This window comes from Eubalaena glacialis, chromosome 3 (genome assembly GCF_028564815.1).
Source record: "Eubalaena glacialis isolate mEubGla1 chromosome 3, mEubGla1.1.hap2.+ XY, whole genome shotgun sequence".
NCBI classification, from domain to species: domain Eukaryota; kingdom Metazoa; phylum Chordata; class Mammalia; order Artiodactyla; family Balaenidae; genus Eubalaena; species Eubalaena glacialis.
Genome location: NC_083718.1, coordinates 30861576 through 30887602, shown reverse-complemented (window position 1 = coordinate 30887602; position 26027 = coordinate 30861576). Strand labels below are relative to the sequence as shown.

The 26027-nt window shown below is 36.9% G+C and overlaps 1 protein-coding gene across 1 annotated transcript in view; it reads left to right on the top strand.

The window, feature by feature from the left end:
• The first annotated feature begins 303 nt into the window (after positions 1–303).
• Positions 304–26027, top strand: part of WDR64 (WD repeat domain 64) — a 168443-nt gene continuing 142719 nt past the window's right edge. Inside the window, exons 1-4 of the mRNA XM_061185418.1 lie at positions 304–448; positions 4560–4690; positions 21139–21241; positions 23708–23811. Of these exons, the coding sequence (XP_061041401.1) occupies positions 304–448; positions 4560–4690; positions 21139–21241; positions 23708–23811 (483 nt within the window). The remainder of the gene's footprint in view (positions 449–4559; positions 4691–21138; positions 21242–23707; positions 23812–26027) is intronic.

The following is a 26027-nucleotide window of genomic DNA, read 5'->3' as shown; positions in this document are numbered from 1 at the left end:
AGATATATTATGATGCAATGAGGACCATATGCAGGACACTGGTAACATTATGAGGTCAGGATTTTTACTGAAATGTTTGCCTATGTGAAATGCATTAGACCAAAGTCAGTGTTTCTCCCTGCTAACATCCTAGTGGCAGCAACTCTTACTCCTACCCACAGTATGGGATTTTAAGATCAAAGGAATGAGACCTAGGGCAAAAATTGAGGTAACAGGGAGGCATTGTAACAACTGGCAAGTTTTCCAAGTTGGCAAATTTACATTGTTATTTCTGGACAGAAATAAAAGATTCCCTATGTCCCTATGGATATCAGGGAAGAAAAACGTTTCAACCTTGCACTTCAGATTAGCAATTTCAGAACAGCCTTGAGAGGGTTTGAAAAATTGGTTGAATGTATAGCAGCCCAGAAAAGAGATGAAAGAGCTGGCTTTTTTATCCAGAAAGAAGGTAAGATCAGTGATCGCAGGGCAGTCCAGTTGGGTCCGTTGATTAGAACTGGGAAGAGTTTTAAGCCATCATGGAGAAGCAACATAGCTTAATAGCAAAGACATTGAATGGGGGGCCTCAAGTCCTCGTTCTGAATCTGTCCTTGAATAGCTAAGTGGACTTGAGGAAGCTCTTATCATTTTTCTGAATGTTAGTTGACTCAAGTGTAAAATTAGGGGGTTGGATTAAATGACATTTAAGCGTTCTTCTGTGGGATCTACCATTTGATGGCTCACTGGTTGCCCTCGGACTCTCAGTAGTGCATAGTGACCATTAGCAAGCCACATGAGCCACCCTGCCAACTCTTTACTTAATGATATCACAAGATCATAATGACTTTTATAAGTAGGCAAAGTTTCCTATCTCACCATGATTCACTCTCTGGGCCTCTCCCCACGTCTTTAAGCTAGAATAATTTCAAGCATGAGAAGGTAAGGGAAAGGTGGTGAACAGTGGTCTACGAGGATTATTAGCAGCAGATACCAACACAGAACTGAAAGTACAGCTCCATGGTCAAGGTTGAAGGGGAGTGGTGTAGTGTGTAGCTTCAGAGCATTGAGGACAGCAGTGAAGAACAAGGCTTAACAGCAGAGTAAAAGGCTAACAGAACAAATCCTGCTGTTGTGAGGAAAGAAGCAGGGCCCACATAACTGCTAAAGGGCCAGTATGGCCAGCCTCTTAATATGCCAGGTTGTATAGTCATGAATAAGTGAAAATGTTGACTTTGGGTGTTCAAACCCAGAATGGTATTATTTGAATAGTATTTAAGAATTTACAAGTCACTTTAATAAATATAATTACTTCTCATAACAATTCTAATAGACAACTATTACTATTATTGCTATATCCTCATTTTATTTGTTAAAAAATGAGAGGTACGGATAAATCATCTCTCAAGTCGTTCAATTCCTAAGTGTTACAGCTGATTCAGACCTTTCAGATATGCTTTTGTTAGATGACAGAGAATTTGGCTGAGCTTTCTAAACTACTCAATAAGCTTTCATTTTTCCCTAGTTAGTTTGTTTTAACTCTATAACTGATTTTCCAAACCCTTGCCACTTTTTCTGAATCCTCTACAGGAACTCACCTCCGCTCAGTCAAGCTTCCAACATCATAAGTGAAAGCAAAGCCTAAAGACAAGAATTCTCTCAAACTCTCTTTCTTCCACTCCCAAATTACCTGAAGCAGCACCTGTCCTTTCTTCCACTTTCTTCCATCCCTCCTCCCCTCCAGAGCTATCACCTTGCTGCAACAACTGCAAAACCTCCTTTTCCACTGGCTTTGTCTTCTAAAACTAAAATTATAACAATGGTCCTGACCTTGACTTTCTCTTCCTTTTAAGCTGTATGTCTTTCCTTTGCTTCTCCACTAAATTTCCCCATAGTGTCACCACTTTGTTTTCAATCAACTCAAGTCTGGCTTCCCTCATCACTTTGCTGAAAAAATGCTTTTTACCAAGGTATTCGATCACCTAATATGCCTGCCAAATTCAATAACTTGTTTATATTTTCCAGCTTACTTGGCCATTTCACTACATTGACAGCTGCCACTGTTTCTAGAAATTTTCTCCTTCAGTGTCTCTCATCACACCACTCTCTTATTTTTTCCTCTTGTAATTCTTTCTTTGCCTCTTTTTTTCTTGAGCTTTGCCTGTGTTATCTCTCAGTCTTCTAGCATAGACATCATCTACCTAGTCTCCTAAGCCAGGTGTCTTGGTATAAATTTTGACTATTTTATGGTATCTCACTCTTGGGTTATTATAGCAGCCTCTTGATATAATGGTCTTCTTGCCAAGAGTTATTCCTTTCTGTATACTTCTGCAGGGAGATTTTCCTTTAAAAATCTGTTTTGAATTGCCACATTCCTGGCTTATTAGCTCACCCCTAAATTCCATATACATAAACTTGGCATCCAGGTCTATTCACAGTCATCCCTTAACCTACCTTTCCAGCTACAGCTCCTGGAACTTCCCTTCATGCCCCTCTGCCCTAACATGAATCTTTCAGCATTTCCAAGCATGGCATACTCTTAACGACTCTGATTTTGCACATGTCATCACTGCAATGTGTAGTGCATTTCCTCCCATTTTTGTGCCTATAAACTCTTGCTCATTTTTCAAGACCCAAATCAAATATCACTTCTTCATAAAAACTTCCAAACTTTCCCTAAGCAAAACCATCCTTAGAACTTTTGACGCACTTTATTGGCATCACAAGGAATATACCTGTTAATCTTAAGCTGCAGAAATTTATATACATGTGAGTATTAAATACCTGCCCCTTCTTTCCTGCATTGAACTGTGAGTGCTTTGAAGGCTTTGTAATCCCAGGGTTAGCACCGAGTCTGAAGCCAGGAAGTACTCCTTAAAGGTGTGCTAAATTAACAAGTTAACCTTGCTTACATTTACAAGCTTAGAATTACAAAGCCACACTGAAAATTTCCTTCTTCTGTAGTATATATGTTTGTATACACACACACACACACATACATGTATATATATTTAGAGAGAGAGAACATATATATATTATAGACATATAGATATATATTTTATGATATATTATATTATAATTATACTATAATGTAGTATAGTATAGTTTATATGTATATATATTAGATTTGATCAAAATTTAGTACTGCTAGATAAATTACCTTTATGACAGGGACTAAACTGAAAGGCTGAGAAGGGAGAAATATAATCTGAACTTTGATCAGACTGCTAATACTGGCATACATTCATATTCCCTTATAAATACAGGACAATAGGGTCTACCTCTCACCATAGGCAGGAAGCTAAGAACTAGAGAGAATGTTTCTAATGGGACTGTTGTTTACCTCAAAAATGATACCAAGTACATTGCAGGATTTCATCTGTACAATTTTGTTCTTAAATCTTCTTGTCAATTACCCAATAGAATTAAAATCATCCCAGGAAAGGAAAGTCTTATAATCCTCATCCAGTGGCATTTAGAATGAGAAACCTATCTTGTACTAGTTGGTATGAATTTAAAACAGCTAAGCTATTTGGATCTCTCATATGAATATCAAACTTAATATGACCAAGATTGAATGGTTTATTTTCCCCAAGAATTATGGTCCTTATTCATTTGCCCCTGTTTTGGTAAATAGTACCAACATCTGTTGAGTTTTGAAATTAGAAACACGAGTGTCATTCTAGAACAGGGTTTCTCAACCTTGACACCATTGACATTTGGGGCTGGATAATTCTTTGTTCTGTATATGTGTATGTGTGTGAGGCCGGGGGTGGGGCAGGCTATCCTGTGCATTGCAGAATGTTTAGTGGCATCTCTGGTCTCTACCCACCAGATGTCAGTAGCACCCCATCCTTAGTTGTAACAAACAAAAAATGTCTGCAGACGTTGCCAAATAGCCCTGTGAGAGAGGGAGGGCAAACACTCTGAATGGCAACCATTACAATAGAATCCAGCCTGTCCTTCAATCACAACTTTGTCCCCAACAACTTCCAAGCTATTAGCAAGTCTTTGCAATTCTACTTCCAACCATATCTCACCATCTCAGTGCTATCTCTTTGATGTCTATACCACTTATCATCCAGTTGATGACACTTTCAAGAGTGAAAGGGGGTGTTGTTAATAATAATGTTGAGGGACTTCCCTGGTGGTCCAGTAAAAAATAAAATAATAAAATTTTGGCAAGAAAAAAAACAAAAACAAAAAAAGAATTGCTCTTTGCTCACTTCTATCTTCCACCGAAGATTAGTTCTAGCAAACACTCCTGTTAGTAAAACTTTTTCCCAATAGGAAAGAAGTAATGCACTTTCTTATCTTTGTATTCCTGAACAAAACGCCTAAAATAATTGAGACAAAATCTATGGAGGAGATACTAAACACCAAAGAAAAATATTTTCTTCTAAGTAATATTCTAGCCAAGAGCCTAGTTATGTTCCCATGAAAAGATCTTTAAACTTTAGAAGAATATGGTTTTTATAGGTTGAGATAATGAAATAGATTAGAAAATGGAAAAAAGCAGCTGAAAAATGCAATGTATTTCTTTGAATTTTATGACAATGTTCTTGTGCTTTGTTACAATACAGATGCAATTGATTATGACAAGTTTTATGCGACAGTACAGGAACTCTTTGGTTCAGAAGTGAAGAATCAAGATGTGAAATGCTTTTACAGGAAACTCTGCAACAACCCTGATGCATCTATAGACTGGTGTGAGGTAGTCATTTTTCATGTTTGTAATATGAAATCCAGGTATTATTTTTCTTTGTTCAGCAAAAATAATTAAAGTGTTGCTCCCACAGGGGTTAAACCCACAGTGTGTGTGTGGCACATTTAAATGCCTATACCCATAAAGGCATGGCACTGCCCATAATTAAAAGAGAGTAAGAAAAAAACAAAAAAAAAAAAACAAAAAAAACCCAAAAAAAAACAACAAAAAAAGAGAGTAAGGCAGACAGATGTTTGACCTTCATTACATTCTAAATGAGGTATTCTTTTTCAGTAGTGTCAGTTTATACAAATTTCAGTGTATCCATATTTTTAAGAGAAGAAAAAGGCTGAGGTTGACCAACTAATGTTTCCTGAGTCATTTTCTGATTGGTACAGTATTGACTCCTTAGATATCACTCTGGTGTTGTTGGAAGAACATATAGAAGCATGTTTGGTTGCAAAGTAATCTATGAACTATGGAAAAGGAGGAGGGAAAGTCTCCAGTCCTCATTTAAACTCACAGAAGACTACATTCTATAGATTTTTTTCTAAATCTAAAAGGATTTGAGGTAACTTACAATTGAAAAAATTGCACACTGCATACAGAGTAATCAAAATGATTTTTAAATCATCTGGTTCTCTCTGAAAAATCAGTAGATATAGTAGGCAAAAGAAAAAGCAAGGATTTAATGGATTTGACTATCACATTTAAGGAGCTGGTAAATATGTATAAATAGAACTTTGAATCCAAGATATAGAAAAGATACATCTCAACTATATACAGGGCCATCACAAAATTGACCATGGGGAAAGCTAAAAATAACATTTCAATAAATTCCAATATAATAAAATTATAAACCAATAATAAATGATAGCTCAAATCCCCAAAACCAAGCAGACAAACAAATTCAGCAATTAATTTTGGGAAAAAAATTGCAAACAAAAAATGTTTCTATTAAGCCTTTAAAGAACATGTAATTCCCACATTGAAACTGAGAAAGACCCTGCAGGACCTTCCCCGGTGACAGAATCCTCTGTGTCCCTGCTAATTGTTGATTGGGAAAAGCAGCTATAGAAATACACCATGACCTCCTAGGCCCTCCATGTAGAACAAAGAATAGGCCTTAGCAGTTAATGTTTGGGGAAGCAAAGAATGCAGAAACAAAGATAGGAGATTCAGGCAGGAGAGTAGCCATAACTTAAGCAGTTATGGCTGTAACTTAAACAGTTAAACATAATAACTCAGTCACAAAGACTCCCAGTTCTGTTTCAAAGGCAAAGATAAGCCTCTAGCATATTCCTAAGTTGTTCTGAAGATACTAAAACCCCCACCAGGTTAACTGTAAGTTAACCAGAAGTTACCTGCATCAGTATGCCCCCAGCATGTAGCCCCCAGACTTGTTAGAACCAGAAGACTGAAAATTGAGATTCCAAGACATCAGCTAATCAGGGAATTGAGCACAAGCTGATCACACACCCTGATTCTCTGCATCTGACTTATTTCACTTAGCATAATATCCTCAAGGTCCAGCCATGTTGTTGTAAACAGCAGGATTTCCTTTTATCTAAATTTAGCAACTTCAAGAAAGCATTTGACAAAATTCAACATCCATTCATGATAGAAATTCTTACCAAAGTGGGTATAGAGGAAACATATCTCAACATAATAAAAGCCATTATGACAAACCCACAGCCAATATAATACTCAATGGTGGAAAGCTGAAAGCCTTCCCACTAAAATCTGGAACAAAACAAGAATGCCCACTCTCACCACTTCCATTCAACATAGTATTGGGAGTCCTTGCCACAGCAATCAGACAAGAAAAAGAAATGAAATGTATCCAAATTGGAAGAGAGGAGGTAAAAATTGTTACTATATGCAGATGACATGATAGTATATAAAGAAAACCCTAAGGACTCCACACAAAAACTACTAGATCTAACAAATGAATTCAGCAAAGTAGCAGGATACAAGATTAACATTCAGAAATTGGTTGCATCTCTTTACACTAACAATGAAAGATCAGAAATGGAATGTAAAAAAATAATACCTTTTAAAATTGCACCAAAAAAACAAACAAATAAATAAAATACCTAGGAATAAACCTGACCAAGGAGGTGAAAGACTTGGTGAAAGTCTTTCAGGTGAAAGACACTGAGAACTATAAAACATTAATAAAGGAAATTAAAGATGATTCAAATAAGTGGAAAGATATCCTATGCCCTTGGATTGGAAGAATTAATATTATTAAAATGGCAATACTACCCAAAGCAATCTACAGATTTAATGCAATCCCTATCAAATTACCATGACATTTTTCACAGAACTAGAGCTAATAATACTAAACCTTATATGGAACCATAAAAGACCCAGAATTGTCAAAGCAGTCCTGAGGAAAAAAAAAAAAAACCAGTGTGGGAGGCATAACTCTCCCAGACTTCAGACAATACTACAAAGCTACAGTAATCAAAACAGTGTGGTATTGGCACAGAAACAGACGTACAGATCAATGGAACAGAATGGAGAGCCCAGAAATAAACCCACACACCCATGGTCAGTTAATCTTTGACAAAGGAGGCAAGAATGTACAATGTGAAAAAGACAGTCTCTTCAGCAAGTGGTGCTTGAAAGTTGGACACCTGCATATAAATCAATGAAGTTAGAACACTCCCTCATACCATGCACAAAAATAAACTATGGCTTAAAGACTTAAACATAAGACATGAAACCATAAAACTCCTAGAAGAGAGGATAGGCAATATATTCTCTGACATAAATCGTACCAACAATTTCTTAGGTCAATCTCCCAAGGAAATATAAATAAAAACAAAAGTAAACAAATGGGACCTAATCAAACTTACAAGCTTTTGCACAGCGAAGGAAACCATAAAAAAAAAAAAAAGAAAAGAAAAGACAACCTAAGGAATGGGAGAAAATATTTGCAAAAGATGCAACCAACAAGGGCTTAATCTCCAAAATACACAAACAGTTCATACAACTCAACAGCAACAAATAGATATTTCTCCAAAGAAGACATACAGGTGGCCAGTAGGCACATGAAAAGATGCTCAACATCATTAGTTATTAGAAAAATGCAAATCAAAACTACGAGATACCACCTCACACTGGTCAGAATGGCCATCATTTAAAAAAATCTATAAATAACAAATGTTGGAGAGGGTGTGGAGAAAAGGGAACCCTCCTACAATGTTGGTAGGAATGTAAGTTAGTGTACCCACTGTGGAAAACAGTATGGAGGTTTCTCAAAAAACTAAAAATAGAACCACCATATGATCCAGAAATCCCACTCCTGGTCATATACCCAGACAAAATTATACCCACCCCTATGTTCATAGCAGCACTATTCACAATAGCCAAGACATGGAAACAACCTAAATGCCCATCAGCAGATGAACGGATAAAGAAGATGTGGTGTATATGTATACAATGGAATACTACTCAACCATAAAAAAGAATGAAATAATGCCATTTGCAGCAACATGAATGCAAGTAGAGATTATCATACTAAGTGAAGTAAGTCAGAAAGGGAAAGACAAATACCATATAATATCACTTATATATGGAATCTAAAATATGGCACAAATGAACCTATCTACAAAACAGAAACAGACTCACAGACATAGAGAACAGACTTGTGGTTGCCAAGGGGGGGGAGGGGAGGGAAGGACTGAGAGTTTGGGGTTAGTAGATGCAAACTATTACCTTTAGAATAGATGGACAATGAGGTCCTACTATATAGCACAGGGAACTACATCCAATCTTCTCAGATAAAACAATGGAAAAGAATATTAAAAAAATGTATATATGTGTAAAACTGAGTCACTTTGCTGTACAGCAGAAATTAGCACAACATTGTAAATCAACTATACTTCAGTTTAAAAAATAGAGAATAAAAAAAAGAAACATTTATTATCTCACAAGTTCCATAGATCAGGAGTCTGGGCACAGCTTAACTGGGTCCTCTTCTCAGGGTCTCACAAGGCTGCAATCAAGGTATTCTCATTTAGAGACTTGACTAGAGGAAAATCTGTTTCCAAGCTAATTCAGAGAGTTGGCAGAATTCAGTTACTTGTTTTTGTATGACTGAAGGACTCATCTCTTTATTGGCTGGAAGCTGGAGACTGGAAGCTGCCCTCATGTCCTAGAGGCTGTCTGCAGTTCTCTGCCACATAGCCCTCTACATAGACAGTTCACAACTTTGCTTCCTCAAGGCTGGCAGGAGAATCTCTATCTCCATAGTCCATGAAGACAGAGTCTTAAATAATATAATTATGAGAGAAACAGTCCATTTCATTTTCTTTATTCTTTTGGTTAAAAGCAAATCACAGGTTCTATGCATACTCAAGGGATGGAGATGATACAAAGGTGTGACTCATTGTATGTGTGTGGTGAGGAGTCACATTAGGATGTGTTCACCATAGAGACTTACTAGGAATATATTTAATCAAGGATCATATTTAATAGTGAAATACTAGAAACACTCCCATTAAAGTCAAGAACAAGAAAAGGATGCCTATTATCACCACTAGTCTTCAACATTTTATTGGAGGTTGTAAGTAAAGAAAAAAAAGTGATATGTAATAATCTATGAAAAAATACAAAATTGTCATTATTTGTGTATGATGTCTACCAGGCATATACAAGAGAATCACATTGCTAGCTATTAGAAGTAAGATGAAAGTTCAGGAGAATTCAATGAAGATGAACATGCAAGAATCAGTAACTTTCACAAACGTCACCAATAACCCTTACAACACACACATAAAGCTAACAGGAAAAAGGATTCCATTTGCAAGAGAAACAAATAGCAGAAAATATTATGAGATAAATCTATTAAGGAATGTATAAGGTTATGACATTTTACTGAAGGAATAAGAGAAAATCTGGAAAATAATTGGGAGACTCAATTTGTAAAGAAAAAAATGGCCCACAAATTGACTTATAGATTTAATAGAATTCCTCAGGGATTGGACAAAATAGCAGAGTAGGAAGGTTCTGAGCTTACCTCATTCGATGTGCACACCAAAATTACAACTATTTAAAGAGCAGCTACTGATGTCTTTTTCTGAAGACTAGCAGAAAAAATCTTCTACGACTAAAGATATAAAGAAGAAACAACAAGATGGATAGGAGGAGTGGAGTCATGGGATAGTCAAGACCCATACCCCTGGGCAGGTGACCCAGAAATGGGAGAATAATCATAATTGCAGAGATTCTCCCCAAGGAGCAAGGGGTCTAAACCCCACAGTGAACACCCCACCCAGGGGTTCTGCACCAGGAAGATGAGCCCCCAGAATATTTGCCTTTGAAGGCCAGTGGGGCTTACTTTCAGGAGAGCCAGAGGACTGTGGGAAATAAAGACTCCACTCATAAAGGGCACAGATAAAATCTCACACACTATGAGACCCTGGACAGAAGCAGTAATGTGAAAAGAGCACGGGTCATAACCACTTGCTGATTTTGGAGAGCCTCCTGGAGAGGCAGGATGCAGCTGGGACTCATTGAGGGGACATAGACATGGGCAGCAGACAGTTTTGGGAGCTCATACCATAATGAAGACACTAGTGTTAACAAGTGCCATTTTGGAATACTTCCTCTAGCTTATTAGCAGGACCTGTCCCGTCCACCAGACGGTTGGCACCAGTCCTGGGATGCCCCAGGCCAAGCAGCTAGCTGGGAAGGGACCCAGCCCCACCCACCAGCAGGTCAGCTGCCATAAGACCCCCTGAGATGTCAGCTGCCCCAGGACTCAGCCCCTCCCACCAGAGGGCCCAAGACATGGCCTCACCCACCAGTTGGATAGCATTCGCCCCAGGACCCCTGGGAGCCCACAGCCAGCCATCGGACCCAGCCTTACCCACCAGAGGGTGAACACAAACTCTGGGACCCCCAGGCCTCTCAGCCAGAGACCCCAGGACCCAGCTCTGTCAACCAGTGTGTCAGCACTAGACCCAGGGCCCAGTCTCACCCACCAGTGGGCAGACACCAAGCCTGGGATCCCCTGGGTCACAACCCAACCCACAAGTAGGTGAATACCAACTCCAGGACCATTAAGTCCTTAAAGCCAGCCAGACAGGACCCAGCCATCCACCAGCAGCTGGCAGCCTCTACACAAGGCAGGGCCTGGCAACTAACTGGATTAGGAGCCAGCCACAGTAGACAGCCTGTCACAACAGAATGACCCATGCCACCCACATAGAGGGTACCCCTGGAGCATATACTCTGATGACCAGAGAGGAATGTGCTATTGGTCCTCATAGGATATTCCCTACATAAGTCCACTTCTCCAAGACTGGGAAATAAAACCAACCTACAAAATACGTAGAAATAAAAACAGAGCAAAATGAGGCAACAGAGGTATATGTTCCAAACAAAGGAACAAGATAAAACCTGAGAAGAACTAAGTGAAGTGGAAATAATATACCCAATAAAAAGTTCAAGGTAATGATCATAATGATAATCAAAGAACTTGGGAGAACATTGGATGAACAGAGTGAGAAGTTTAACAAAGAGTTAGAAAATACAAAGAACAAAATAGAGATGAAAAACACAACAACTGGAATTAAAAATACACTAAAAGGAATCAACAGTAGAGTAGATGATACAGAGGAATGTTCAGCAAACTGAAAGACATAGTAGTAGAAATCATTCAAGCTGAAAGGAAAAAAGAAAAAAAGAAAAAAAATGATAACAATTTAAGAGTCTTCTGAGACAACAAGTGTACTAACATTTGCATTATTGGGGTCCCAAAAGGAGAAGAGAGAAAGGGGCAGAAAACATATGTGAAGGCATAATAGCTGAAAATGTTCCTAACCTGGGGAAAGAAACAGACATCCAGGTCTAGGAAGCATAAAGAGTCCCAAACAGGATCAACCCAAAGAAGACCATACCAAAACACACTGTAATTAAAATGGCAAAAATTAAAGATTAAGAGAGAATATTAAAAGCAGCAAGGGAAAAACAACAAGTTACCCACAAGGCCACTCCCATGAGGCTATCAGCTGACTTTTCAGCAGAAGCTCTGCAGGTCAGAAGGGAATGATGCAACATATTTAAAGTGATGAAGGGAAAAACCTACAAACAAGAATACTCTACCCAGCAAGGCTATTATTCAGCTCTGAAGGAGAGAAAAAAGACAAGCAAAAGCTAAAAACTTTCAGCACCACAAAACCAGCTTTACAAGGAATATTAAAGGGACTTCTCTAAGTAGAAAGGAAAGGGCACAACTAGGAATATGAAAATTACAAAAGGAAAAAATCTCATTGGAAAAGGCAAATATGCAGCAAAAGTACTAGATCAACCACTTATAAAGGTAACAGAAAGGTTAAAACACAAAAATAGTAAAATCATCTCTATACACAATAAGTAATTAAGTGATACCCAAAACAAAAGTATGTAAAATAGGATGCCAAAAACAGTAAACTTGGGAGGGGGAGTAAAAATGCAGGATTATTAAAATGTGTTCAAACTTAAGAGATCAATAACTTAAAATAATAACATATCTGTCTAGCTATCTGGATATAGATATAGATTGCTACATATAAACCTCATGTGGTTTGGGTAACCACAAACCAAAAATCTATAATAGATACATACACAAAAAAGAGAAAGTAATTCAAAGATAATGTTAAAGAAGTCATCAGATCACAAGAGATCAAAAAAAAAAAAAAAAAAAGGAACGGAACCAAAACCCCTACAAAACAACCCCCAAACAATGAACAAAATGGCAATAAATACATATCTATCAATAATTACTTTAAATATAAGTATTTATATTTATAAAGTATAAAATATAAAACAAGTGTATATTATATTTATTTATAAATATAAATACTCCAATCAAAAGATATAGAATTGATACAAAAACAAGACCAAAATATACGCTGCTTACAAGGGGCTCACTTCAGATCTAAAGATACACATAGAGTGGAAGTGAGGGGATGGAAAAAGATATTCCATGCAAATGAAATGAAAAGGAAGCCAGTACAGCAATACTTAGACAAAACAAACTTTAAAACAAAACCATAACAAGAGACAAAGAAGGTCATTACATAATGATCAAGGGATAAATACAAGAAGTTATAGCAGTTGTAAATATATACATACCCAACATAGGAGCACCTAAATACATAAAGCAAAGATTAACAGATAAAAAGGGAGAAATTGATGGGAACACAATAATAGTAGGAGACTTTTAACACCCCACTTACAATAATGGACAGATCATCCAGACAGAAAGTCAGTAAGGAAACATTGGTCTTAAATGACACATTAGACCAGATAAACTTAATAGGTCTATATAGAACATTCCATAAAAAGGCAGCAGAATACACATTCTTTTTTAAAACTTTTGCAACTTTTTATTTTATTTTATTTTTTAAATTGAAGTATAGTTGATTTACAATGTTTCAGGTATATAGCAAAGTGATTCATATATATATATATATATTCTTTCAGGTTCTTTTCCATTATAGGTTATTACAAGATATTGAATATAGTTCCCTGTGCTATACAGTAGGTCCTCATTGTTTATCTATTTTATATAAGAATACACATTCTTTTCAAGTGTACATGGAACATTCTCCAGGACAGAGAAGGACAAATACTGTACAATTTCACTTATATGTGGAATTAAAAAACTCAACAAATGAACAAATATAACTAAATAGAAACAGAATCATAGATACAGAGGAAAAACATGTGGTTTCCAGAGGGGAGGGCTGTGGGGGGAGGTGAGAAATAGGTGAGGGAGATGAAGAGATACAAACTTCCAGTTACGAAATAAGTGAACCACAGGTATGAATTATACAGTGTGGGGAATATAGTCATAATTATATAATATCTTTGTATGGTGGCAGATGACAAATAGACTTATCACGGTTATCGTTTTGAAATGTGTAGAAACACTGAATTTCTATGTTGTGTACCAGGAACTAACATAGTGTTGTAGGTCATTTATACTTCAAAAACAAATAAACAGAACTCATAGAAAAAGATATCAGATTTGAGTTTACTGAGGTGGGGGTGGGAGTAGGGAGAATTGGCTGAAAGTGGTCAAAAGATACAAACTTCCAGTTATAAGATGAAGAAGTATTAGGGATGTAACGTACAACACGATAAATATAATGAACACTGCTGTAGGTTACATATGAAAGTTGTTAAGAGAGTAAACCCTAAGAGTTCTCGTCACAAGGAAAAATATTTTTTCTACTTTAATTTTATATCCATGAGATGATGGATGCTCACTAAATGTATTTAGGTCATAATTCCATGATGCATGTAAGTCAAATCATTATGCTGAGCCCCTTAAACTTATACAGTGCTGTATGTCAATTATATCTCTAAAACTGGAAGAAAAAAATTAATAGAATTACAATAAAACTGATTTTTGGAATTAATACAGCTAAACTAATACATAGCCCAGCACACCAGTAATTGAATTTCAATACAACCTTGTATTTTTGATAATTCTTATAAACATTTTAGGTTGCTTATGTTAACTGAAAAACTCTAACAAACTTCTGGTGAGCAATAACAAAGCCTTGGACACCTGTAGACGAGCATGAAGATTCTACTGTGGAGTATGTTTCTGAAGCATGTTCTTTTTTTGCAAGAAATGAAAAGTAAAAGTATGGTTTTTACTTAGATCTGTACTTGATTATGACATCGAAAGAGAAAATAAGAAAGCAAAATATATATGAAAACATCTAAATTAGGTCATGATAGACATGAAGAGGGGTTACTGGGGTACAAGTTTCATATGTCAAAGAGAATGAATTCTGATTGCTGAGCTTATGAGATTTTTTTTTCTTTCTCTCTTCTTTCTTTCTTCCTTCCTTTTTTCCTCCCTCCCTCCCTCTCCCTCCCTCCCTCCCTCCCTCCCTCCCTCCCTTCCTTCCTTCCTTCCTTCCCTCCTTCCGTGGTTTGTGTGCTTGAATTTCTAATGCAATAGTTTCAGACCACTAAAAATGCAAAAATGAGTGTATAACAAATGATTCATGTCAATATCAATAATTTATGCCTTTCAGGAAGTTACATAAGTCTGTTTATATTATATTACACACTTAGATTCAGGAAACCAATGCTCTAAAAATGTCCCATAATGACAACAAATGAGATACAGTAGAGTTCATTTTTACATGGAATTCTACATCAGCTGAGAATTTGGCCTCTGTGTATTTTGTAGGGATATCTGTTTTGAGGAAAGATAATTATGTTACAAATTTTTGTTGTTATTGTAAATAAATAAAGCACTTTCTTGTCCTTGCAAAAAAACAAAACAAAAAAACCCAAAAAAACAAAACAACAACAAAAAAAACTAAATTCAGACTTTTCATTGTGTAGATGAGGAAATTGAGCCTCAGTCTCTCCCTCATCCATTCCTTCTTTTTCTCCTTCTCTTTCCCTTTTCAGCTAGAACATCATGACCATCTTACTTTTTTTCCCAAAACCTCCCATGCATGTTCTCATTTAATCTTCACAACAGCCCCATGATGTAGATTATGGAGGATAATGTTATTGCAATAATAAAGAGGAAGAAAATGAAGCACAGAAAGGTTAACTGACTTGTCTAAAGCCACACAAAAAAATTGGTTTCGGTCTTGGAGTTGAGATTTTCTCCCTCTCTATCCAGCAATTTCAAATTACATTATCCTGTTACATCCCTTGGGTTCCTATAAATTATATGCAAGTTTTAGAAAAGTTTGTGACCAGCCTCTGGCACACTGTATGTATATGAAGAATAATTTGAAAAATTGGTGCAGGAAGTTTTTTTTTTTATTTTTCTGTCATTTTCCTCACAAACTATCTGTGCCAGTGCTCCTAAGAGGCATTTCTATTTCAAGCCGTGTGACCTAGCCTTTCTGGGCTTCAGATCTGTCATCCGTAAAATGGAAATTCAGTGCTGGAAGACTAATTTCATTTCAGTATGGATTACCTGTTTTTTATCAGCCAGTCAATCTTATCAGGTAATACAAAATAGGTTTATTCTTTTGAAGTCTGGCACAAACATACAAACCTGATTGTGGATATAAATCTCTTTGTTGTAGCAATGACACAAAAAGGTACACTTTCTTTTTCTAGGTTTTAGATGCAAATATACTTGAAAAAATTGATATTTATAGAATAATGAAACCTTAGAACTCAACTAAAGTATCATCTGGACCTGCCACTTTAATTTATAGTGAGAGAAATTAGATGTAAAGAGGTCTAAAGAAATGTGATTGTCTTAAATTTATAAAGCCAGTCAGTAGAAGATTCTGGTATTGATATAATCGTCTTTTCCTACAATAGTGTGTTAGTCTAAATTTCCAGTGGGCAATTCATAAACATGTTCCTTCCAGGAGCACACCCAGTTAATTCAAAGAAGAGCCATATAGCACCATCTGGAATGCCTATAGCTGTGTTCCCCCAACGTGAATTTAAAATGAACTACTATAAATCTAAAACTATTTGCTGACTTCAAAAATGTGAAAAGAATGCTCCAGGATAGGTTAAAAAATGAGTTGCCTACTGATTTTTATTTTCCTCTGCTTTTTAATTTCTCCAAATATTCTACATTGAACATGTGTTCCTTATGCAATCCTAAAAAAAAAAGTGTAGTTAAAAAGATGGATCACTTAACGTGTGGAGCAAGCCCTTTAAATAACAGAGTTAAAAGAAAATTAATACTCTAAAGATCATTAATAGTCATAAAATACTCTAAGCATGTCACAATTACTAGACTGAAATTTAAACCACTGAAAGAGAAATTTGAGATCCATGAGGCTATAGCCCATCACAAGAAAGGAGATATTTTCTCCTCTCTAAAAACATTATTTGAAACATTTCCTTTCAAAATGTAATAACTTTAGCTGTCTCTTCGAAAGGAGTTTATCTGGTATAATATCTCTTAAATTTTTCCTCAATAAATTTTAGTAATTTGATGTTTTTAGTGTTCTTTGGAAATTGTTTATGGTAAGCATTATAGTATTGTGTCACTATAAGCTTAAAAATAGCAAAATGTATGATTTCCATAAGAGCAGATGTTGTACAGGATGGCACCTATCATAGATGTGACGTAAACCACATGCATGACATTGCATGGCTGATGTGCCGTCTGGGCAGGCAGCAAAGGTGCCCAGTGGACAGTTTTGAACTTGCAAAGAGGACATTAACGCAGAAATATTAATTCCCTTTGTCATTTCACATTATTATCTGAAAATTCTCTCACACTATTATCTGAGGTTAAATTGGCTGCTAATATTGGTATTTTTGTTGTATTTTGCACAAATAACTTATTGTACTGAATTGCATTTATAAAAGGAGGATGTGATAGGCAGAATGCTAGAAAGGTGCCCCCCCCAAGATTCCTGTCCCCTGGTTATCCAATCAAATATCAAAGTAATTTAGGTACAGCTGTGAAGGGACTTTGCAGATGCAATTAAGATGACTAATTAGTTACCTTAAGACAGGGAGATTGTCCTGGATTATCTGGGTGGGCCCAATGTAATCACATAAGTCCTTAAAAAGAGAAGAAGGCAGAAGAAGATTCTAAATGTGGAGAATTTAAGTACCATTGCTTGTGCTGAGATGCAGAGGGGCTCATGTAGTAGGACTGAAGAGAGGCCTCTAAAAGGTAAGGGCAGCCCCTTACCTATCTGACAGCCAGCAAGGAAATGAGGACCTCAGGCCAAGCACCTGAATGAGCTTAGAAGCAGACTCTTCCCCAAGCCTTCAGTAAAGAATGCGTCTCTATTGACATCTTGATTTTGCCATGTGAGACCCATGTTGGACTTCTAACCCGTGGAACTATGAGCTAATACATGAGTGTTGTTTTAACACACTTTGTTTGTGGTAATTTGCTTCCATAGCAATAGGAAACTAATACAGAGGGGAGACTGTCAAAGATCAGAAAGAGTGTGTCTGTTGTTACAACCAGCAAAAAGCAAAATGTAGCTACAAGAGGAATCCAAACTTAACAGCAATGGAAGGAGGTTGCAATATTGGGAGTAGGAACCTGGAGAAGAGAAAAGCAGGAAAAGGACTAAGGGCTATGATCTATAATTATAATTGCCTTTGGAAGGTTTACTGTATTTTTGTTTTTAAGATGAGAGAGATTCCAGCATGCTGAAAGGAAGGCAATAGAAAGGGAGAGGTAGAAGATACTGAGGGAAAAAAAGAGCCAAGCTCTGAAGATGAAAGAGGATGGGTTGCAAAGAATATGTGGAAGGATGAGTCTAGGAAAGGAGAAACACATCTTCCTTTAAAAGGGAGAAGAGAAGAAAGAATCAATCCAAAACCAGGTTAATTTTTGAGTAGGGTGGCAGGAAATGCTAAGAAAGCTCTTGTCTGGAGACTTCTACTATCATCTGAAGTAGGAAATGAGGCCAGCTGCTAAGAGTAACAAGGAGCACATGTTTGATAAGACTGGACAATGTTTGACATTGCTTTTGTGGACAAAATGTAATACAAGATCACCCAGGGAACCATGGGATGATGGCTGGGCTGCACTGAAGCCCCAGGAGGCTGGAGCTCGTGAATGATTCATGGCCCCATCCATAGGGCTGGGAGACTTTTTCTGTGGCTGATCAGCCACAGTAATTTGGGTGCAAGGAGCACAAGTAGTTGGCTTCCTTGCACCCAACTAGGAGTTGGGTTTCCTGCCAGGTCAATGCAGTGGTAGAAAAGGACGGAGGATTGTGAAAATGTGGAATTGAAGTTACAGACCACAGATTCTAAATTGAGTAAGAAAGGAAGTGAAGGCTGCAGAGACCTGACAAATGAGGAAGGGCAAGAGGCTGAATTTCCCTCTTAGTTCTGACTGGCTGAGGAGTCATATAAATCTTTCCCAGTGAGGTTCCACACACATCAATTTACTGCAGTACCCGTCTGACTAGTCTTTTTCTTTTAGAAGAAACGTTTCCATCCCCAAGTGGACTGACAGTTTTAAAGTACTATCTCCAGAGAGAGCCTAATTTTCTCATTAGTGGTTATGGTCTTGATATAATTTATGATTTTTTTCCTCTCTTCCATGAGGCCTTCTTAATCTAGGCTTTCTAATGATAATTATAGCTAATATTTTAAAAATAATTATTATATTCCAGACACAGTGCAAAAATGCTCTACACACGTTACATCATTTAACAACCATTAAATAAAGTCCTCAGAAATTTGACCTTTTATTCTGCTGATGAGAAAATTGAGACTTAAGGAGCTAAATGTATTTATCCAAGTTCTAAGTACCAGTCAGTTGGAGAGCCTGAACTCAAACACTGGACTGTCTGATTCCACAGTGCATGCTCTTGCCATAAGGCCATATTGTGGGTTCAAATGATACAGAATATCAGGGAACTATATTCAATATTCTGTGATAAACCAGAATGGAAATGAATATGAAAAAGAATATATATGTATAACTGAGTCATTTTGCTGTACAGCAGAATTTAACACAACATTGTAAATCAACTATACTTCAATAAAATTTTTTAAAAAATGATACAGAATGTTGGAGAGGGGGAAATTTTCCCCTCTACTCCTCTTGAGTTCTTGTGACTGGATTAACAATAAAATTGACACAAGACAGATTAACATGAGAAAAAGAAACAAATTTTAATTTATGCACATGGATGTCCCACAGAAATAGGATCTAAGAAGTGGCCAAAGCAGGTAGCTTTTTGTACTTTTTAGACAAAGAAACAATCAATTTGTGAGGAATTGAGAGGACAAAGAAATTTAGGTGTGGGGTGCCCATTAGTAAAGAATATAACAGAGTTTGGGCTTGGGGTAGTAAATTAAAGAAATAACAAGGTTTGCTTACATAGGCTTCTCCCTTCTCGGCACAAATTCTCTATCTTTGGCAATAAGGGTGTCCCTCTACCTCTAGATGCAGGCTGGTACATCCTTTCATGTGAAAGTGAAAGGGAGTGTACCTTTCACACAAAATCTTTATTTCCTGCTTTCAGGGAGACAGGAGGATCAGAGTGTCCCTCTTGTGTTGGCTGTTTCTTAAGTAACTTTAATTCATAATAATCGATATGCCATTGGGGCACATTTTGGGTTGGCCTACTCTGGGCCCCAACAAGGGCTAAGTTGCAGATCAATGCACATCTGTTAACTGGGTAATGCATCAATGAGTGATGACAGGAAGTTACAGGGACAAAAGATTCCTGTCCGCTCCAACAGAGATCTATTGAAAGCTCTCTGCTTTCTCTTTTCTCAGTCCTTCAGAGGTAATTAGATACTAAATGCAGAGGTTCTGTATCATGGAAAATTGGCAGCAATTTCTGAGAAGATAATAAATTACTTAAGCTTTTAATTGAATACTGCTTTGGCTGGTGGGAAGAAAAATGGAAAATACAAGAGAGTCTTTGATAATCTTGATCTTCCCAAAGAATGAAATCTAATTGTAGGAAATTATTAAGGCAGCTGGTTTATGTTGTTAGGTTTGGATGTGGGAGAATGTAAAGGAGGAAGTAGTAACATTTGTAAACCAACTGATGAAAGGATATGTTAACACATAATGCTAAGCCATCATCTAGCATCAAAATAGACTAATGTTATTAAAACAAACTGATATATAGTTGGTTTTGATTTATTTTCAATTGACTCATTTAGTCACTAGGTCCTTTATATGGAAAGTGTGGTCCCTCATGGGGAGCTTCTTAGAAATGCACACTCCCAGGCCTACGAGTCAAAACTGCACTTTAGTAGGATCCCAGTGGTTCGCATGCACACTTGAATTTCAGAAGCTCATTCTGTTCATTCACTACCAAGCACCAACTAGTCTCAAGTTTACAAGAAATACAGGTGTCATTAACTTCTAAGAACTTTATTTCTGTTTATTCATAGACAACTGAAAAACAGCTATCTTATTTTTCAAATTCCTTGGAATTACATAATCTGACAATTTATTCACAAATAAAATGCACTTTTTTACTTCAAGATATCCTTTCATAGTAATTAATTTTCATGCAACACCTGGAGGATAGGATTTGGAAGAGTAAAATTCCAAAATTCCCCCTAAAAAGGAATGAAAAATCTTGTCCAGGAAGATTTATGGAAAATGCGTAGGAATAATTATTTGAGAGTGGCCAAATTCATTGTCAGGATTCTCAGCTGAGACCCTGTCTGATGGAGGCTGATTTGATTTCCAAACAAGTGCCAGCTCCTAATTGAACTATCAGTCTGAACAAGGACACCAGCCCAGTACATCAGTTTATCTATTGGAAAGAAAAATCAGTGACTGCTCAAAAATCATGCACCAGCAGCATGCGGTATGTTGAATACGTTAAACTGCCTTCTGATATTTATATCAGAACCTCTTGATATTTATAAATCAAGCTGTTGATTGTTAATCCAAGTTAAGACTTCAAATTCAACCAACATTAAATCTCTTACTTTACAGCCATTTCTGAGATACTGTGCATGTTTATATGTGTTGTTTGGGATTTTAGATCTTTGGATACTTCTCCTCTGAAGAAGATTCTCTTACTTCCCAAATGGATGAAGAAAATTTGGTTTTCCTCGTTTCTAGAAAACAACGAGTTGTAATTTCAGGTGATAATTTAAATTTCCCTAACTGATTAATGTGGGTTTTAATATTTTCTCAAAAATAAATATTGGGAATATAACATTTCCATTAAACCATTTTTCATCTTATTTACTTGATCAATACTTTATAACAAGAAAGGGGACTGACAGTTTCGAATGCAATATCAGAAGAAACTTGCAGTTGAGTTGGAAATATCATTGCTCTGAAGGACACTAAGTAGGGAACGTTAGGGAGGGAAATTCCCATTTTCCTGAAGAGGTTCAGATCTCACGTTACAGCTCTCTACAATGTCACCTCAATAATGCATGCTTTGGTACCAAATGGATCACATTTTTAAAAATAAATATTCTTAAAATTGAATTTTCAAGTTTTCACTTATTAGAACTCTTTCTCATGCTCTCACCCTTAATTATCTTATGGAGGTTTAACCCTACACCTCTAAAACTGTGAATTTGGACCAATCACAGAGGAGTGTTACCTCAGCTTAAGAGGTCTCCAGTTTACATATGTCATTTGTTTTAAAATTTGAACCTGGACCCCAGGAACTCATTTCCCTCTCCACTATTGACAACTTGGGTTTTCTTTCCTTTCTTCCCTACAGGGAGGGAGAAGTCCAAGGTGAGGAAAGGCAAACCCCAGAATCTGCCCCGTCCTCCAGCATTTCATAGCAAATTCTGAGATGAAGGGCATAGTCTAGGTCAAATCTGGTGTTCCTTAAAAGAAAAAAAAAAACCCAGTCCTTTGTGAGCAAAACCCACCCTTGTTTTGACCCTTCCTTAGCCCAACCATAGGCCTCACCAGAGCCTAACCTCTGGGCCCCTCCATGGGAACTATCATCAAAGAACAGAAGCAAGGGAGCTATCCCTGCTTCTGTCATTGCTGAGTGAAGAGTGGCCAGTGAGTAAGGGAGACATGTTTCTGGTATCCTAAATTAGAACTTTGAAAGCATCTTTATAGATAGCAGTTGGGTTCTGTAACTTGTTTATTCACTCAACAAATAATTGTTAAGGTCTACTTTGTGGGCCAAGTAACTTTCTAAGTGCTGGGGACACAGCAATGAACAAACAATCATAAATCCCTGACGTCATGAAGTCTACATTCTAATGGGGAGAGATAGACAATAAAAAAATCAAACAAGTAAATTAAGTGCTACAGAAAAAGTAATAAAGTAGGCAGGCTGTGGAGAAAAATAAAGCAGGAGTGTGGGAAGAAGCTGGTTTGGAGAGATTTTAAATAGGGTAGTTGGGGAAAACCTGAAGGAGATATGAGAGCAAACCACACACTTCACGCTGGAGTGGAGTGGTAGGGGGACAGTAGTAGAAGATGAGGTTAGAGAGGAACAGTGGCATGGGCACAGATGTCCAAGGACTTGTGGACATGCTAAAGACTTCTGAGTGAGACAGAAAGCTGTGAGAAGGCTGCAGAGAGGAGAGAGGCCTGGCCTGAGTTACCCTTCAAATGTTCTGGTTTCTGTGATAAAAGTGGTCTATAGTGGGGAAGGAGTTGAAGCAGAGAGAATGATGGTGGCTTGGAATAAGATAATATTCTGTTCCTGTTTTTTCATTATTGACCCCTCCAAGGAGTCTTTTGGACCTTTTTTTCTAATCTCATCCCAAATCCCCTCTCAATCTCCTTCCCCCTGACCCCCAGACATTTTAATACCTCAGATATACTGTGTATCTGTCTATGTACTGTATGTATATCTGAGCTTTTGACACAGAGAGTAAAACTCATTCACACATCACCGCCACCCCCCACCCCCCGCCCAAGAACCAATTTGTACCCCCTTGGGAGCAATAATTTCTCTGTTGAGAATGCATGAATTAGGGGGATAATACTGGAGTATGAGATTTGTTCACTTGCTTTTTCTCTCTAAGAGTTTGCAATTATAAAAACTTGATTTAAATCATCCTGGGAAGAGGCCATTATGTGTGGCTTTATCATTCAGCACATAGGCAAAGAAACTTGAAAGTGTTTTTTTCAAAATGCATAAACTAAAAAAAAAAAAAAAGCCTTAATAACAGTATTAAGGTAGTTTCATTCTTTTGTACTGGAAAGCCTGAGATAGTATTAGGTTTTTATTCTGTGTAAATCACATGGTGATAGTTCAAAGAAAGAACTCCTGAGATGTGAAGATCTTAAAATAGAAATGATTCTAAAAGACATTTGGAAAACTCATTCTCTGAAATGTGCACATGGAGGTGGGATGGGTTATGATCTTACATTTTCCCTGGGAATTCATGCACCATGTTTAGTTGGAAAGCACTATAACGTCAGATTACTATCTCTAAGGATAATTAAAAAGCAATAGTTGCTCATTTTTTGGTTTTATTCCACTTTAATTTTTAAGTAACTAAAGTCTTTCTAGCAAAAAGTTGGTTGTTTCCTTTTTCTTTTTTAAAATAAAACTAACAAGTGACTTTTAGGATCTTTACTGCTAGGAGTTGAAATGAGTGTTCTGCCATCGACAGGTAGTAGAAGACGGGATGTGATTAAGTGCATTGTCAAGATTCCTCAGTTGGATTTACTAATAACAGCTTCTCAGAAAGGATCGATAACAGTCTTTAATAGCCAGGTAATTTGAAAGCTTGGATTCCTTCCTCCCTCCTTTCTTCCTTCCTTCCTCTCTTTTGTTTTGTCTATGCATTATGCCTATGTATCAGATGCAGCAGAAACCATAGCCAAATTTCAGAGTTATTCCAAAAAACAAAACCAAGTATTACTAAAATGAGGAGCTTGCTGAACCCCACAGCAGTTTTTGAGATTTTGGTAACTGTATTTGGCATTGTTCCTTGGGGTGTCATATTGAACCATGTGGCATCAGCATAATTAAGGATGATCTTGGATAATTTCTCAGATAACATCATAAACACTCACAAGCCAAGTGATTTTGTCATAATACTACCAAGTAATAAAAGGTCCCAACAAGAACCTTGTACTTGAAGTTAAAAAAAAGGCTCAAATTCTAGCTCCTCTATTTTAACAGCTTAGATGTTAAGTAGGGAACTTAATGAGCCAACTTGTATTTTTCATGTCTCTTTTTTTCATAACTGTAAAATGAAGACAATAGGATCAGTCTCCTCTCCCTCAGAGGATTGTAGTGAATGTCAAATGATATAATGGATGTTGGAAACATTTTAAGACATTGCTATTATTGTCATTTCTTTCTAAATTTATGTTTTGGACTTCTATTTTCAAAATATGAGAGATTTTCATGGAATGTATGATGATATCATCTATATCGTATTTCACCATGAAAATAAATGTTTGGTGTTAAATATCAAGAAATTGGTCAAATTATTAGTTTATTTCCAAGTAGAGGCAAGCTTTATACAAATAAAATATATTTAAAATAATCATCACATGATTAAAATTTCAACAATAATTTTCAGTCTTTCAGTGATTTCCATCACAGGCAGCCAGATTGTGTCAGAGAGGGTGGCCTGCACCCAGAGGTGCAGCAGGAGACTCTGAGCATGGGCGTGGAGACTGGCTTTGCCTCCACGCCACCAGCTGTGCATGTTACTTTTTATCTCCAGGCCCCAGTTCCTCCTCATCCAGACCAGAGAATATCCCTCCCTAGGTAGTTGTGCTGTTTGCATGAGTTAATCAACATAAAGCACTTAACATCATTGTAAGCACTTAGTAAATGTTGGCAATTACAATTATGAACAAATAGTGTGAAAATAAAAATGGATTTGCCTCATTGAAGTGTGAAAACCTTCCTCGATCACTCTTTTCTCGATGCATTAATTCCCTTCTCATTTTTTACCTTTATTTACTCAAAAATAGAACTAACATGGTATCTAAAGAAAAACAGTGAGGAGGAAAATTATGATCTTCATAATGAAATAGTTCAGGATTATGTGAAATAAGTGAGAGGGCATTATCATATTTCCAGATATGTCTCTCTCTCTCTCTCCCCCTCACACTCACACACACACTCACTCACACATGCTTATAGGTGCACACATGTATACTCACAAACATGCAGATGCTCACCATCTGTTTCTATTTAAAGATTTGGTACTCCAGAAATAAATAGTATTTTGAATGCTGCATGCCTTAAAAATAGGATGGTACATTCTGTGAGAAAAGTAATTTGGCAGGGTAGGTCACAGGAATAATTTATTAAAAGACAGCCATTAATAATGCAAAATATCTTATACCCACAGTTTAGGCTCTATCTGAAGTAGAATAAATACATTTAAGGATTTTCATGGTGCTCGCTGGAGGGCTTGGTGATGTAGACTGTAAATGTCATTAATAAAAGTTCCTACAAAAAGGCTAGATTTAAAAAATTCAGAAGGTATCTATAAGGATTATGAAAATTTTAGAGCAGATAAGAGAATTCTAAAGAAGTGACTTCCACTAAAGATAGAGATAGAGAAATAGAAGAGGAATTTCTTTGAGCCCTTTATTTTTTCCATCTAGAAAAAAGTCCCGGTTGGAAAAGCATTTTTGAACTCTTCAGATGAAAGACAGTCTGTGATGACCACAACTAACAGTTTTAGTAATCTCCTTGATTTACTTTTTCTCCTTTTCACATGAGCCATCCTTCTGGGCAGCCATTTTCTAGACTTTCCCCAAGACCATCAGAGCATGCAAAAGAAACTAGGTCATTAATATACTTCAGACACTAACCCTTACCTTGGGAGCAGTTAACATGCTTTAAGGGTATAAGAAGCTGCTCAAGTAACATATACTAGCTCTGCTTGGATAAATCTATGATTCTCAACCAGCATAGTACTTAGGATATGATATTCATTCAATACATATTTATTGAATAAA